Source organism: Marmota monax, unplaced genomic scaffold (genome assembly GCF_021218885.2).
Source record: "Marmota monax isolate L192 unplaced genomic scaffold, Marmota_monax_Labrador192_F-V1.1 WCK01_AAM20220418_F8-fsc00210, whole genome shotgun sequence".
Classification (NCBI taxonomy): Eukaryota; Metazoa; Chordata; class Mammalia; order Rodentia; family Sciuridae; genus Marmota; species Marmota monax.
Window position 1 is genome coordinate 2,704,326 of NW_026695248.1, and position 16,896 is coordinate 2,721,221.

The following is a 16,896-nucleotide window of genomic DNA, read 5'->3' on the forward strand; positions in this document are numbered from 1 at the left end:
CATTTGGAAGAAAAAGTGGGGATCAGGTCGTCAGGATATAATAAGCTGATGTTTGAGAAAACCATACTCCAGAGCTTTACCCACCGTCAATTTCACCTGTGTATCGGGTGCATAGCAATGTGCCTTAAGAAGGGAACCCTGGGCCTGTGCTTTCTGTCTCTGAAGCCATGACTGACTGAGGGGACGTGTCTGGAACTCTCCTTGCATCCTGAAGCCACCACCTGGAACTTCAGAGTCAGGGCCCAAGGAGAAGTGGACCCTTGGATGAATTGTCCATTTATTGGGGTTACTTGGTTGGACCTTTATAAAAAGACAGCTCTCCATCCATCTCCTTTGAAACAAGAAGAAATACACTTCCCGTTTCTTCCCTGGTCTTGCCAGCCTTACCTAAGGCCAAGAGTGACAGATGTAAAGAGAGAAATCTAAGATGTCTCTAATTTGCACCACGATTGTCTGAACGCACACGGAGAAATGAGATTTCTAGTCCCGAGGACGCAGGCACTGGGCTTGAGACATTTCTAGAACAGCTACAGTCATCCTTTGCTGGGTAAACTGTTGTGGCCAGTGGTTTTCCCTGGAAAGGCAGGGTTTTCTGGTGGGTGAACTTGAAACCCCTTCTCCAGGGAGGGCTCCTGCCCAAGGTGCTCTTTGGGTCTGTCTTGGAGTCTCATCTTCCCATCTGAATTGTCCAGAGGTCAGGTCTCTCTGCAGAGGTGGGATGTGGCCAGGTCTACGGCTGTTTCAAGACATCGACTTTGGGACATTAGCCCCACTCGTACACAGTGCCCTTGCCCCACTGACCTCAGTGCCCATCACAGTGTAGGCTGATGGGCATAGGGAGTGTGTGGACAGCTCTTGGGAAGCACAAGTCAAGTCACCATTCTTGCTCTGGGAAAGCTTGGAGGGCAGGTATTGGTAAAAGAGGAAGGACATTATTCGATGCTGGCAATCTTTCTCTATTCCAAAACTGATGGCCCATCCAGAAAATGCCGTTGTGTCCTTAGGACCGTCCCATGACAGAGGTTCTCATGAACCCTGATGCCACCTTGCTGTGCTGCTGAACCCAGGTGGCCTGAAATCCCCATAGTGGTCACACCCTCTCTCTCTCTTCCTCCCCTTCTTCCCTCTTCCCTGAACAATCAGCAGACACTTGCTGAACATGCTGCTCTGCAGTTTGAAGTTCCAGGCTGGGAGAGGGACTGTGCTGGTGTTCAGCTCCGCAGTGTCTGGCCCCTTGCCAGGGAGGGCGGTAAGGTGTGCGTGGGGCTTTGGGGAGGGGTCTTATGCCTTGGGGTTCGACCTGGATCAAATGGCTCTTCTAGCTCAGGGAGGGTGTGTCTCTCCTCCTTCTGAGATTCAGGGAGCCCAGTTGTCCCCATCAGCTTTTGCCCACAGACTTCTGTTCCTCACAGCTTACCTCTCGGCTCTTGGTCCACTCTTGGTCGTTCTGACATTCATTTTATTTTTTTTCCTAATGCATTTGGTCCGTGTGCACAATGTCACCAGACTGTGCATCCTGAAGTTGGGATTATCGAGTTTTTAGGAGGTGAAGGAAGTGGGGAAGGGCAGCCAGGATTTGTCCACTGTGTGTATTTGGGTCCAGTTATATCAACACTGTGGAGGAAAGTCCTCACCAGGCAGTTAAGCACCAGTGGATCCCAAATCCCCAATCGCTATGACCTTCAGGCCAGGCCAGCTCAGAGGCAGCGGGAGATGCCGGCTCCCCTGACTTCCGGGGCTCCTCAAGGCCCCTCATCCCATTTGACTGTAAGAGAAGGTGGGCGGGATGGTAGTACACGCCTGAAATCCCAGCGGCTCCGGGGGCTGAAGCAGGAGGATCGCAAGTTCAAAGCCAACCTCAGCAAAAAAGCGAGGCCCTAAGCAACTCAGTGAGACCCTGTCTCTATACAAAATAGGGCTAGAGATGCGGCTCAATGGGTGGTCAAGTGCCCCTGAGTTCAATCCCCAGCACCCCCACGTCCCCCACAAAAAAAAGTGAATAAGTAGAACAATCACAGAGAAGTCATGCGGCGTGAAGGAAGAGACGCCCTTGCTATGGGCATGTCCTGGGTGTTGCCTGTGGGGGCCACCTGCAGCCCGCAAGCTTGGCTCGGCCCTGGCAGTGTCCACAGAGGTGATGGGCAGCAGTCTCCTGGCTGGACAGTGTGGACAGACGGTGGATTCTCTATTTCAACTGCAAATAAAAGAATCGATGATGACGGAAGAGGAAAGCCCATGCCGAGTGCAGACGCTCACCCAGAGAGGTGTGTGGCCTTACTCGGCCAAGTGGCCCTGGTCCTGAGGGGCCTGGCCTCTTCCCAGTTAAAAGCGCCCATCTCTGACCACGGTGCTGTAGCAATGGAGGCAAAGGACCCGATGAAGCATCCTGACAGATTCTCACCTCCACTGTGGAGACTGAGCCTCAGCCACCTGGGCTTACAGATGACGTCATTGTTCCCAAGCTCTGGTGAAGGCCACCACATGCCTTGTAGGGAAATGGGTGGAGGACATTCAAACCTCCATTAGTTCATTCCCAAGCTAATCCCGCTGCCTTGCTCAGTGAGCGGTTCACAGGAAACATCTCACAGTTGGATTAAACAGAACTCCTCGTTCTGATGTTAAATCCAAGATTCTGCAGCCCAGGTGCCCCAAAACTAGTTGGGCTTCTTGTTCCAAGGACATCTTTTTCCTTAGCTTTCCTTGCAACCTTGAGAACGATTAGGATGACACTTCCCAGACCCACAGAAGTGCTGGGGGCAACCATTCTGTGGAGGGGGGATGCCCGGCCAGGCAGTGTTTTGTGGGTCATCCGGGTTTGTCTGGGGAAGCCAAACAGCGGTTCCCAACAAAGGCTCTGACTCACTCAGCACAGGCGTGACTCATAAATCTCCTCTTCCCTCTTGCTGATTTCTTCAGGCAGCTATTGTCCACACCCTGACCACACACACTGTCACCCATCAGGTTGCCTAGTTGACTCAGGATGACACCGTGTAGCAATTTGAACTCTTGATAAAGGGGGCCCCTCGGAGGAATCTCAAGGCATGGAATGTGAGTGTCAGAGGTTGCAAGAACAAGATGTCACGTCAGGATGGCCCTGCAACCCGGGTGCTATGACTGTTTCTACTTGGGAAATGCCAATGTCCTTGTGAATTTACTTAATAACACATTTTCTGACTCTCTTTTTTTGTCCATTCCTTCATTGACTAGGTCACCATTTCCCTGAATCATGAATCACCAGACCCTGGGAAAAAAGACGAGCAAAATCAATTCTGGTTCTAACAGGCAGATCAAATCCATCCTTGGTTCTGGAAGTTTAGATACCGTGGTAGCATTGGCCATTGGTCACAGAAACCCCATGGGTGGGGGTCTGCTTATGGTTTTCTTCTGGGAGTCCAGCTCTGAGAGGTCCCCTGTAAGAGTTCTGAGCTGTAGGTACGTGGGGATAAGCGCTGTAGTGGGCTCAGGTGGCGAGCTTGCCTTTCCCAGGTTGAGGAATGAGCCAGAACGTGATGAGAATTCCTTAGTCAAAGAGGAATCGGGATTGCAGGAGCCGCTGGCTCTCGGGTTTCACTGTCTATTTCCTTTAGACAAACTGTTTTTTCCCCAGCCAATGAATCACTGCAATCCAGAGAGCCATTCCCTGGAGAGGAAGAATCAAAATGTGGAAGTAATTTCCTATCTTCCCCAAGTGCCAAAGGGAGACAAAGTGAGTGTCGAGTTCATCAGCGACTGTTTCTTAAAACATTTTATTTCTTAAATATAATGAGGAAACATCACTGTGAGGCTCCTACATGTGAGATACAGACATTCACGCAGGAATACATGAGGTCCCCTCACCAGGGCTGACTGGGAGGACAGAAGGCATGTCCTCACTTGGTAATAAATAAACCCCATCCAACTGGGGAGGTGCATGAGCTTTTGACCTCTTTTGATTTCAACAATCTTGTTTCAATATATTTTTTTCTTTTTAATGAACTCAATTCTCCAGGTTTTTTTAATATGGTGGGGAAGAATATTGGGATTTTCCAGCTAGCTTGGGACCTATAATTCAAACCACTTCTCAGTCAGTTTGAAAACATCATGATTTTATTTTATAAAAACACTAGCCTTGAAATACAACAGGCTTAGAGTAGTCATTTCACGGAAAATTCATGATGATGCAGAGTGACCCAGGGGGGCCTGTACGGGTTGGGTGGAGGATTCTAACTTGACATCAAGGAAGAAGACCTAGTAGTGATTGACACCTTTTTTTTTTAACTAGGAATTGAACCCAGGGGGCACTTAACCACATCCCCACCCCTTTTTATTTTTTATTTTGAAATAGTGTCTTGCTAAATTCTTAGGGCGTCGCTAAGTGTGCTGAGGCTAGCTTTGAACTTGCAATCATCCTGCCTCAGCCTCCTGACTCACTGGGATTACAGGCATGTGCCACCGCAGACAGCTCTGATTGATACTTTAACATGGGCCAGCAAACTGCGTGGAAACCAAATCAGGCCCACAACTTGCTTGTATAAATAAAGTTTTATTGGAACACAGCCACACTCAGTCATTTACATATCTGATGGCTGCTTTTGACCTACAATAGCAGAGTTGAGCAGGTGCAATAAAGACTGCATGGTCTGCTTCTGGAATGTTCACTAGGTGGCCTTTCACAGAAAATCAGCCCAGCCAATCCCAGCGGTGGTAGAATGACAACATGTCTGTCTGTGTATATTGTTATGTGGTCTCCTCGGGAGACCTAGGAGTGAGTTGTCAGGCCCTGGGGGGGCCCTGTCACCTGCCTGATTCATTGGTTCACTGCTGACTTACTGGGAGCCCCAGGGCAGATGTGGCACAAGAAAGCAGTCTCACTGCCATTTGCTGGGGACAGAGCTGATTGTGTACTAGGTGGCGGGGGAGGGGGGAAATATGTTCTAGAGTTCTGGGGGCAGAAAGGTCACCTGAGTCATGTAGATGTCATTTGCAGGCCTTGCTTTTGTCCTTCAATTAAAGTCCTGTATTTAAAGGACATTCTCCACCATTCCTACCTGTGTTGACTGCATCCCCGTCCATCCCTCAGGGCCTCCCAATGGCCTCCTGCAATCCTGACGGCTTACCCCCGGGCAGGTCGTCTGCTGGGTGCACATGGTGCCTGTCTTTCCACCATACACACACTTTCCATAGCTGATGTGATCCTGTTCTTCCCAAAGACATTCTGTGGGCTTAAGTGCCAGTTTCTATCGCCAGCCCTTTAACTTGTCATTACTGATACTGCAATTAACAGCAGCTAGAATCTTTAGATGACTTATTTGTGCCTGGGTTTCTCATGGATTTTCTCATTTTCTCTTACAACCAGAGGGGAGCCCCTTCCCCACTTCAGAGATGGAGAGCCAGGGCAGGATGTGCGCACTTTATAGGGTGATGTAGAGTCACTGCAGGCCAGAGCTCAAGGAGACCGACTCCAGGCCACCTGCCTTCCTCCTTCCCAAATGTGGGAGCACTGCCTCCCAGCAGCAGGTGGCTCTGCCACCTCCCTAGGGACCTCTGGGCCCACTGTGCTCCATTGGCCTTGCTGGGTGAGATCCTCAGGTTGGTCTGCTTCCAGGACCTGGCCCATTGTCACCCCTGCACCCTGCTTGATGTCTCCACAGCCCTGCCTGTGGCAACAGGCAAGTGGTCCCTGGGGCAGGCAGGCCAGGCCTAGCTGGATCACCTGTCTTGGATGCCTCTGGGCTGAAAGCACCTTCCGGAAGACAGTCTGTCTTGGTTCCGGAGCTCTTCTTTGAAATGTCCAGTCTGTGTCACCCCAGAGGCCATGTCCATTTGACCCCGTGGTGGCTTTCCGGCTATGCAGAGATTGTACTCATTGGTGTTCAAGACAGGGCCATCTGTGGTGTTGCAAATGACAGGATTTCATCCTTTTATGGCTAAATAGTACCCCCTTATATATGCACCACATTTTCTTTATCCACTTACTCATTGTTGGACATTTAGTCTGATCTGAAATCTTGGCTACTGTGAATACTACAGCAATAAATATGCAAATACAAATATGTCTTCAACATACTGATTTCCTTTCCTTTGACTATATGCCCAGGAGTGGGATTGCTGGATCATGCGGTAGTTCTATTTTTAATTTTTTGAAGACCCTCCACATAGTTTCCATAATGGCCACACTAAGACGCATTCCCGCCAACTGTGTGTGAGGGTTCCCTGGTCCCCACAGCCTCACCAGCACTTGTTATCTTTTTTTAAAATATGTATTTTTAGTTATAGATGGACACATGACCTTTATTTTATTTATTCATTTTTATATGGTGCTAAGGATTGAACCCAGTGCCCCACACATGTAGGCAAGTGCTCTACGGCTGAGCCACAACCCCAACCCCACTTATTATCTCTTGTCTTTTGATTGTGGCCATCCTAACTGGAGTCAGGTCTCTCATAGTGGTTTTTGATGTGCAGTTCCCTGAAGATTAGTGATGATGAACATTTTTCCATAGTTGCTATCAGTCACGTATCTCCTTCTGAGGACCTTAACGTAATGGTGGACATCATGTTAAGTGAAACAGCAGACCCAGACAGACAAGGACCATAGGATCTCACTCTTATGTGGAATCCACATGGAAGTAGGGTAAAAGGGCGACCCCCAGAGTTGGGCAAGGGGTGGGGAGTACGCAGTCAGTGGGTACAAAGTTATAAGTAGATACAAGGATTAAGTTCTGGAGTTGTGTGACACTTAACGATAAGTTATATATTATATGTTACAAAAGAGCTAGAAGTTTTGAATGCTCTTACCACAAAGAAATAGTAAGCCTGTAAGGTGATGGATATGCTAATTTCCTGATTTGATCATCATGCAATGTTCACATGAATCAAAACATGACACTGTACCCATAAATATGCACAATTATTATGTATAAATTTTTAAAGATTAAAAAATGCATTACATTTAAAAAAAGGAACTCCAACGCAGCCAGGAAGAAAGGATGAGGTCATTGTCACCCCCCTGAACAGGGCTGAGTGACCACAGGGTGAAGGAAAAGGGTAAGACGGTCAGGTGAGGCAGGTGTAGGAAGGACAGGACTCACCTTGAGGCCTTCCTGTGCTCCAGGAATTAGCTGGGCCCTTATTGCCCACACTGGGCATCAGCCACACTTCAGGAATGAGGGACATGGGGACTCTCCATGTTTAAGTGGCTTGCTCAAAGTCACAGAGCAATTTGGTTGGAGAAAAGTGAAATCGGGCTGACTCTGAGGTAGGAAGCCTACCCATCCTGGGCGGCAGTGGGTGGGTAGAGAGGGGCTGCCTGAGTCGGCTCCAGGAGACAGTGTCCAGGGCCCTCTGTGTCCCTGAGCCTGAGTCTGTGGCCAGGCCATGCAGCCCTGCTGGGAGTGGTGCCTCCTGACGTGTGGGCAGAGGATAACTATGGTCTGGCCACTCCGCCCGCAGAACTGGATGGAGATAAGATGAGGTCTTGCTTTTTCAGAACTTGGCAGCAGCCAGGGTTGGTGAGGGAGCCACAGGGCACGGGCTGTCATCTCTGCCCCAGTGGATCTTCCCTTTAGGCAAGAGTTCCTGCACACACAGCAGTTTGTGCTTTAATTTTGGTCACGAGGACAGAATTATATCTTCAACTCCACTTCCTAAATGCTGTTACCCTGGATTGCCCGCTCACTGAGATGTTTGTGGGAGTGAATGCTGAGCAGGCTTAGGGGTTCAGGTAAGGCTTGGACCCGGCTGTTTCCCTCCCCCTCCCCTCCCCTTCCCTTCTTCATTCCCCGTACATTTATTGAACACCTACTATGACTCAGGAACGGGGGTCAGTGGGTTAGCCATCATGGATGGGTGAAGACCATCACACCTAACCCTGTCCATCAAAGCAGAGGGCCTTTTTTTGAGTGTCTGCTATGCAGCAGGTTTGGTGAACTTAAGTTCATTTAGAACGATCACTGTCCTTAGAGGCTGGTGACTGTCACTCCTCTCTGTTCAGAACCTCTGTTCGTTCCCAGAGTGGGATGGAAATGCAGCCCCATCCCACTTGGGATGAAAAGCCACATTGCCCCTGTCTCCCTGAAGCACCTCCGTCTCTCCTCTGGCTCTGTGTCCCTTGCACCAGCTTTACCCACCACCCTGGCCTCGTGTCTGTTTTGTGCTCTTCCTGCTACCCAGGGGCCTTGCCGGAGGTATCCTCATGGCCCCCTCACTTGCTGCCAATCAAATTTCAAATAGCATCTCTCCAAGGAGGTCCCCTGTGACCCCCTAAAATACCGAAGCCTGCCCCCGCCCCACTCCACCATGACCCTCCCTCACTGTTCCCTGGTTCTTTATTTTTCTCCATGGCAGTGACAAGCGAGTGGTGGCTTTATGTTCATTAATTCCCCTGCCTGTGGTTTGTCCTCGCTTGCCAACACGCACATCCCCCACCCCACAGAAGTGGCATGCAAAAAGGGGCTCTGCTCACGAGGTCCCTGTTGTCCTGCATCCTGCACATCACACAGAGGGCACAGTCGGCACTTGGGTGAATACACTTAGCAGCCGCGTCACAGAGCTTGGAAGTCGAGGCTTCTAGAAAGAGCTGTCCCGTTCGCTCACCAGAGTCCTCGACATCAATGGGACAGTTTTCCCCAAATCAATCCCTGGGTGCCACACCATGGCCACCCAGGTCGTAGCTGGCATCTTTGCAGAAATTAACAGATTGATTCTAAAATTTGCATGGAAATGCAGGATCTGGGATGGCCAGGGCACTCTGGGACGAGAACAGCACTGAGAGGCTCGTCCTACATTGACGACAGGAATTGCCACAAAACTACAGGAATCAGTGTGCTACTGGGATACAGCAAACACAGGATATCAAGGTGTCAGGAAACAAGAATTTTGTGTAAATAGCAGGTTAGTTGTATTTTCTAATGAAATGCTCATTTTGTTTCTAGGCGATGTGCCTCTAAGGCTGGGGAACAGGTCCAATTATTAATCTGACCAAAGTCCAATAATGACATATCGAAGCCCAAGAGCACAGGGGAGACAGTGTACTTGGATTAATAACTGGATCTGCTGCTTTAAATTTAGAGATTCTTCACCTGGAAAACGAATACCTGGAAAGCTGAAGAAAGATGTATTTTACATGTGATGTGTTAACGTGACTCACGTACCACTTAATGATAAGTGGATTTCTGCCTTAGGCCAACAGCCATGTGACAGGTGACACAGGTACCAGGATGTGAGGAGGAAGGCACTGCCCCTCAGGGGTCTTCCACCCAAATCCCATATGCCCAGTTCAACCAGGAGAGACAGACCAATTGAAGGACACCCTACAAAAACCTCTCAAGCCAGGCACAGTGGTGCACACCTGTAATCCCAGAGGCTCAGGAGGCTGAGGCAGGAGGATCTCAAGTTCAAAGCCAGCCTCAGCAACTTAGCAAGGCCCTAAGCAACTCAGTGAAACCCTGTCTCTAAATAAACTACAAAATAGTGCTGGGGATGGGGCTCAGTGGTTAAACACCCCTGGGTTCAATCCTCAGTACCAAAAAAAAAAAAAAAAACCTTCTCAAAATGGCCAAGGTCTTCAAATCCAGGGATTTACCTGAGAGACTAGCTGAGAAGAACCTGGGAGATGTGCAAAGAAGTGCAATGGGTGGCGGCCAATGAATGGGCCCTGGAACAGAGATGGGGCAGATGTCAACCCTGAGAAGATCCAGAAAAAGCCTGGAATCTGCTTAATAATCCCGTCAGCAGTGGTTCCTCGCATGATGCTATTTCAATGAACCGCACCAACGTAAGATGTTCACAGAAGGGGAGCGCCGCGCTTCCTGCTGTCTGAGGGGGAGGGGGAGGATGGGAGCAGGAGGATGACTGAGGGTATGTGTTCCCTTGCACCCCTTCCTGGTTGTGTCCCTCTGTCCGAGGGTGTCCCCTTCCAGATTGAGGAAATCCTCTTGTCTCCCAGCTCTGCTGTTACCAACCCCAGGGGACAAGGCTTCCTTCTTGGTCTCCCACTCCCCACCCACAGCGTGCCAGGTAAGGTCTCCTCCCAGCATCCTACCTGCGCTGTCTGGTTTCCTCGGAATCCTGGTTCCTAAGCCTCACATGGCTCAATCCATGCAGAGATCGGGAGCCAAGACCCCACTGCCTGCCTTCCTGCTTCCCTCTGGATGTTAATAACATCAACAGGTGTTTCCTCAGCTCCAAGGAGAATCTCCTCTGCCTTCATTGGAGCTCATTTTCTATTCCCTGGCACTCTGTGCTCATAAAAAAAAATCTGTTCAAAAAGTTTTCTCATTGGAAAATCTTTATACAGCTGAGAACAGTCGTTATGGATTTGGTCTATTGGAGAGTGCTTGCCGGGCATGTGCGAGGCCCTAGGGTCCACCCCTAGCACTGCAAAAGCAAAAATCTAAAACAAACTTCCCTGTTGTTCCTTTATTAACCCTAAACGTCTCTGTTAGTCCTTTAACCCGACCTCTCTGTGAGACCCTTCCTACTTTGCCTTTGGCTTCTCTCCAGCTCCTCCATCTCAGAAAGGAAGAGAGTGGCTCAAAAATACGATAGGACAGGAAAAGGGAGGGACGGGGAATGACATGGACCAACTCTCCTGTGTACATCTATAAAGCACTGATTTTTGAAAGCCTGTAGGTAAACTGAAGGAAGACCAGTAGGTAGAGGAAGGGGAACAGAGGGAGGGAGGAGGGGAGAGGCAGGGGAGCACGGCCTTGGAAAGGAGAAATTTCAACATGGATGAGCCTTGAGAAGGTTATGCTAAGTGAAGTCGGCGGTCATCAAAGACAAGCACTATGATTCCGTGTGTACGTTTGAGTTTTGCAATAGAAGAGTCCTGGAGGTGGAGGGGGAGATGGAGGCCCACTTCGTGCATGCCCTAAACTGCGCACACAGATGGTTAAGGTGGTTGATTTTATCAGGTCTATTTCACCACGATTTTTTGAGTAAAAAAGAAATGTATGTGGAAGACTTAGAGGACAACAGAGGTGACGACCGGTAAGGACATCAGCAGGAATGTCTGCAGCAGGTGCTGCTGGAGAGCCTCAGATGCCTGGTCTGCACAGGGGAGCCATTCATGGGCCTAGTCTGGGTCAAGGGAGAGGAATCGGGGCAGGGACATGGGAGGGGCAGGGAAGCAGAGGAAGTGGGTGTGGACCGTCCGAGCTTCATGGATTCAGGAAATGTTTAAGGCTAAACATAAATCAGAGAAGATGGGGTTGATAAGGGAGCGCTATTAGTCATTTTTAGTGTTTGGTTTATGACTCAGCCACCCCACTCACCCAAACAGGACCCCAACACCATGTCCCTGTGAGCATGCTCCGTCCAGGGGCTGCTGGTGCAGGACACGGATGATGCAGCTCTGTGGGGTCCTCACTCCTGCTCTGGCCACTCGGGGTTGGGAGCAGAGGCCTAGGGCAGGGCATCCTCAGATGAATCGACACCAGGTTTTTAATGTCGTAAAGCTTCGAGCAGATTCCATCTGGAAGACATTAAGCACAGGCCTGCTTGCAGATGTGTTAACCCCACTTTAATTGTGATACAAACCTCAACGCTGAATGCATTTTTTTTCTTTGCTATCTGTCCCTAAATGCGCCCGCTGTTCACGGAATGGGGCGTCTCTGTAACCAGAGGCCAGGACTTCAGAATTCCTCGCGTCCTCGCTTTGGCTCAAATCCGTGCACCTCGGTAACCAAGATCACCAAACTAAATGATCTCAGGGAAAGCGCCATTAAAAAATCTCATCCAACACTCAATTTCTAGAGAAACTGCCGGTACATTTGCAAAGTGTGGGTTTCAGCGGTCTGACTTCAGATGCTCGGGGTTGAGAGCAAAGCCTTCTGGGTAGGGGTGATTCAGCTTCTCTGTGGTCCCCACCCCGACCTCAGTCACTCAGCTCCTGACACCCTCTGCCTGCAGTCCCCAGCAGGATCTGGTCTCAAGAGCCACTAGGACGTGGTGTGCTGGCTGGAGGGGAACCCCCCCCACCCCCCGCCCCCGCCAGGCAGGTGGGGCTCTGGGAAGTGTGTGAATGGAAGGAGGGATCGGGGCCTTGCTCTGGAAGTGGAATAATCCAAGGCCTACATGGGGCAGAAGAGGAAAGCAGGTCACGGGGCCCGAGAGGCATCAAGCTAGTGGCCTGGGACAGGAGAGGCTCTGCTGTGAGGTGGGTCCTGCCGACTTAAAGCTGCAAGAACATTCCTGGGTTGTCACTCAAGGGCTCCCATCTGTGAGTCTTCACAGTCTGAGGGAAGGTCTGAGGGTGGTGCTCCCATAGGGCGGAGCGAGGTCTTTACAGCAGTTCTGGGGACCCTTGGGGACAAAGCCTTTTGAAAAGATAATGATTTTGCTTTTTAAAAACCGTGCCTTCTCTCCTGAACGTATGGTGGACTTTTCCAGAAGCTGATAGCCGAAGACTTTGTCACTGTGACGTCTGATGGCGTGTGAGACGTCTCTCAGTGTAAACCCACGTGCACAAGAGCTTTGGGAGTCCTCAGTAAATGTTGAGAGCACAAAGCGGGGTTAGACCAAAAAGTCTGAGAGCTTCGGGGGCTGAGGCATAGAATGAGACAAGGCCCACGTGTGACCACCAGAAAGACCTGGAAGAAAGAGCTGGAAGCAGACGGTGATCACCTGGGTTTTGTTTTGTTTTGCAGGAAAAACTGCATAGAAAATCTAATGGATGAAGATGAGAAAGATAGAGCAAAGAGGTAAGTAAGCGGGGCTCAGCCTCCCTGGGGGTCCTCCCCTCCATGGGCCTGTCCATCTGTCTGACCCTCTTTTAACCAAAGAGCCAGTAAGACAGGCAGCCACGGACGTGTCTACACAGACTCCCTCCTGGATAAATGGCTGTGCCCTCTGAAGTGATTTCAGAGCAGGTTCCCCCCCCTCCCCGTTTGGCTCCTCACCTGTTCAGCTGCTCACTGTCTGGCACTTGTCAGCTGGTCTGATTCCCGCGTGCCCGTGTGTCACTCCCATTACGAGGTCCTCTTTTGGGAGGCCTCTGGTTACTGCTTTCCCAGGACAGACACTGCTTGGGAAGGCAGGCTGATTGGAGCTGGGCCGTCCTGGGTTCGAGTCCTGGCTCCATTGCTGAGGAGCTCTAGGCTTTGGCTAATAACAGCATCGCCATTACCCATCATTACTGAATGTCCAGGGGGCACCCAGCCCTGCTGCGTGCTGTCACCTGCTAACTGGAGTGGCACTGTGGTTGGGGTCAATGAGAAAGACTGGCTTGGCGTCTTGCCATGCTGGAGCCCTTATAACCTTGTGTTGATTTCTTTGTGAGACCTGTATTGACTGCCTACTAAATATCAGGTCTAGTCACGATACGGACGTTTTGAAGGTCAAGAATGGCTGAGCGCCATCAACTTCACACAGAGTGCCCCGGAATGATGGGGTGAATGGGTTGATCAGGAGGTCCCAGCAGACTGCTAAGGTGCAGGGTGGTGGGCACAGCAATGGAGCTGTGGAAACACAGATGCCCTCTCTTGGGAAGTCGGGCATCTCAGGCCTGTGGACTAACCTCTCAGGCCTTTCTGTTCTGAGATCATTGGCTGTGTCTTCTAGGGCAGTCCCCTGTGAGCCTGCGTAGCTGAGGGGTGTGCCCATTTCCCTTCACGGAACCCATCCCTTGGTTGCTTGCAAACAATGGAGCCCTCAGTGGTCACCCAATTTGATGGCTCCAGAGTGAGTCTTTATCCATGTCACCTGGGGAGGCAGCCAGGAGAACCACACATCCTGGCCAACCCCGCCCGCACCTGCTAGATCTGAATCTTCCAGGCGCTGGAGAGTCTAGATTATTTAAAAATTCCTCCAGTATTTCCTTTTTTAAAATCAGGGATCAGAGGCGTTGGTCGGCAGGGTGGATGGAACGCTGTTGGCATGGGATGAGGACGAGGCAGGTGGAAGGTCAGCCCTACTGACTCATCTCTGCTTTTATCTTATTTTACTCTTATTTCTTATTTTCCATCTGTTTGAAAATTCCTGCAATAAAAATTCAAAATAAACGATGATGCAAATAACTCCACAGCTTATTCTGAAGCACAGGCCCTGGGCTCTGCACTTGGCATTGGGAACCAGGGCTCCCCACAGCTGAGCTGTGCAGGCTCTGCATCATTGCAAGGGTTGCAAAATCCATCTGGACACCAACAAATAGAATAAACCAGAACAGACCAGACTGGACTCCTGTGTGCTCGCCCTATCCTGTGGGCAGGCTGGACTCCAGTTCTTTCCTCTGGGTGCTTTGTCCTTGGGTTTCCTGCAGTGGTAGCCATGGGTAGAGGGCTGCAGACATAACCTGGGCTCATGAATCCCAACCAACCCCTTCATGAGTGGAGACTCTGTTTTCTCACCTGCAGCAGGAAATCTGTCCTGATTTCCTCAGGGATTATTTGGGGAATTATCCATGAAGAACAGTAATCAGCTCTTTGTAAATATTGATCACTACATAGATGTGAAAGTGCACACAGTTCACAATAATACACTCTCAGGGTAACAGCAGTGGCCAGCATTCATGAGGACTTCCTGTGTACATCACTGACCCACCGTCTGACCTGTCCCTCTCTATGCATGATCTTATCACACCTCTTGGAGGTGTGCATTGATGGTATTCCCATTTTACAGAGGAGGACAATAAGGCTTTAAAAGGTGGAGTAAATTTTCTGAGGTCAGAATGCTCTAACAGAGACTGGCAGGTACCGAAGACAACCTGCATTCTGATGTGATGTGGAGTCCCTGGGAATTCTGCATTTGCCATTATCACCTTTAGTCTCTCCTTTGCAACTTCCCTGGCCTGGGCCCAGCCTGTCCACTGCACTGCTTACCTCTAAATCAGGAAGAGATACGACATATGCTTAGGCTCCGCCATCCTCAGAAATCAGCACGCACAGACGTGCAAAAAAGAAAAAAGAAAGAAAGAAATCTTGCCTATAAGTTCCTAGAAATAATCCAATTGTATGCAGGGTCTGCTGTATTTGGATCTGGAGTGTCCCCAAAAGCCCACATGCTAATGGGTTGGTGGCCAGCCTGTGGGTGCTATTGGGAGACGGTGGAGCATTTAGGTGGGGCCTGGAGGGAGGAAGTGAGGTCACTAGGGGAATACCCCTGAAGGGCATGTTGGTCCCCTAGCCCTTTCTTCTGTCTTCGTTTCCCAGATGCCATGAGGTAAACAGCCCTCCTGTGCCTTGTCCTGCTGCAATGATACATCGTCCCACCACAAGCCCAAACTACAGTTGCAAGTGACCATGGACTGAAACATGAGCCAAAATAAACCTTTCCTCCTTTTATGTTGATTAACCTCAGGTATTTGTCACAGCGATGAAAACTGACTAACACACACAGTTTCTTTTCATTCATTCCCACCTCCTTTCACTTTTGGCAATGGGCATATCCTCTGTATCAGTCAGTTTTTCTGTTGCTAAAACAAAATACCTGAGGCTTAGTGGCTTTAAAAAGAGAAGTTTATTTAGCTTGTAGTTCTGGTATGGTTTGGGAGCTTCAAGGCCATGGCACTGTCATGAGCTGGGCTCTGCTGAGAATCTCATAGCTGATGGCATCACAGTAGGGGAGAGAGAGAGAGAGAGAGAGAGAGAGAGAGAGAGAGAGAGAGAGAGAGAGAGAGAGAGAGAGAGAGAGAGATCACATCATAAGCCAGGAAGCCAGAAAATGAGAGATGATAGTCTTGTCATCTCTGAGTATGCCCGCCTCCCCTTATAGGTCCTGCCACATCTTTACATCACCTTACCAGGGACCAAGTTTCCAACTGGGGAACCCTTGGGGGACAAACCTCATCCAAAGTACTGCTGCCCCACAACCCCTACTTGGAACCAACTTTGTAGAGATACTATGGAGAGGCTGCTGGTCCTCCCTCCCCTTGTCCTGGGATGGGGGCACACATTTAGGATGTTTGCTGATACCCAGATCTCTCAGCCAAGGTCCCAGTACCCTTCATCACACTGGGGGAAAACAGAACAAACCAACCCAGGATTAGATCCCCTTCAAAGCCTCTAGTTGACAGGTTTTACAGCAGCCACCTGGAGGCCCTGACATGAATTATTCGCGCTCGCACGATATTCTTGATGAGATTAGAAAATTTAGCCTGAGATCAAAACCTTCACAGTCTACAGAAAACGTGCCCTGTGTGAGGTGCGCCTCAGGCTTTGGGGAATTCCTGGCTCGCGTGTGTGTTGTTTGATCCTTTATCTGAACCAGGCCGTGGCTTCACTTTTTTCCATGAATTTCCGTGCGAATCCAGTGGGTATTGATCGAGTGCCTTGTGTGTGTTCAGATCTCTGTGTTATTTTCTTATAGGTAAGTTGTGAAAATAGGATCCTTGTTCTCAAGAAGGAAAAAGTTTGAGAGCTGTTCAGAATCCCTGGGTGATGAAGTTCACAGCTCCCCAATTTGAGTTGTGGCTGTAGGCACGTCTTTCTAATTCTGATGTGATGAAATATTGTGTGTGTGTGTGTGTGTGTGTGTGTCTGTGTGTTCCAGGAAGTGGTGTAGTGTTGCACGCTGGGCACCTGCTTAGGATCAGACAAACTTGGCCTTGATTCCTGCCCTGTTACTCGTCATGGAATCTCTCAGCCTCGGTTTCTCTTTTCATAAAATAGGCGTGATGACGGTTGCAGTTTCCTCCTAGGGCCATTGAGGGATCAGGTCTGGCCGTGTAGGAACACCTGCACACGGTGCTGCTAGGAACAGCTTAACCCCCTGAGCACTCAGGGTGCCTGGAACACTTCACACGGAGTAACTCTCCAGTCTTTATCCCCCACCCCCCATAGGCCATTACTAGCCCCATTGTACAGATGAGAAGCCCAAGGCCCAGGGATCACACCGCCAGTCAGTGTCGGGCAGGGGTTCAAATTCCAGCACCAGGTTCTACAGTCTGGGTTCCTCTGACATTCGGGAAAGGAAGCTGTA

At 49.9% G+C, this 16,896-nt stretch overlaps 1 protein-coding gene across 5 annotated transcripts in view; it reads left to right on the forward strand.

Moving 5' to 3' along the window:
- The window catches only part of Npas2 (neuronal PAS domain protein 2), a 157,920-nt gene that overhangs the window by 64,752 nt on the left and 76,272 nt on the right, over window positions 1–16,896 (forward strand). For all 5 annotated transcript variants that reach the window (XM_058578316.1, XM_046440345.1, XM_046440349.1 and 2 more), the window contains exon 2: window positions 12,630–12,683. In XM_058578316.1, the coding sequence (XP_058434299.1) occupies window positions 12,652–12,683 (32 nt within the window). In that variant the 5' untranslated portion in view covers window positions 12,630–12,651. The remainder of the gene's footprint in view (window positions 1–12,629; window positions 12,684–16,896) is intronic.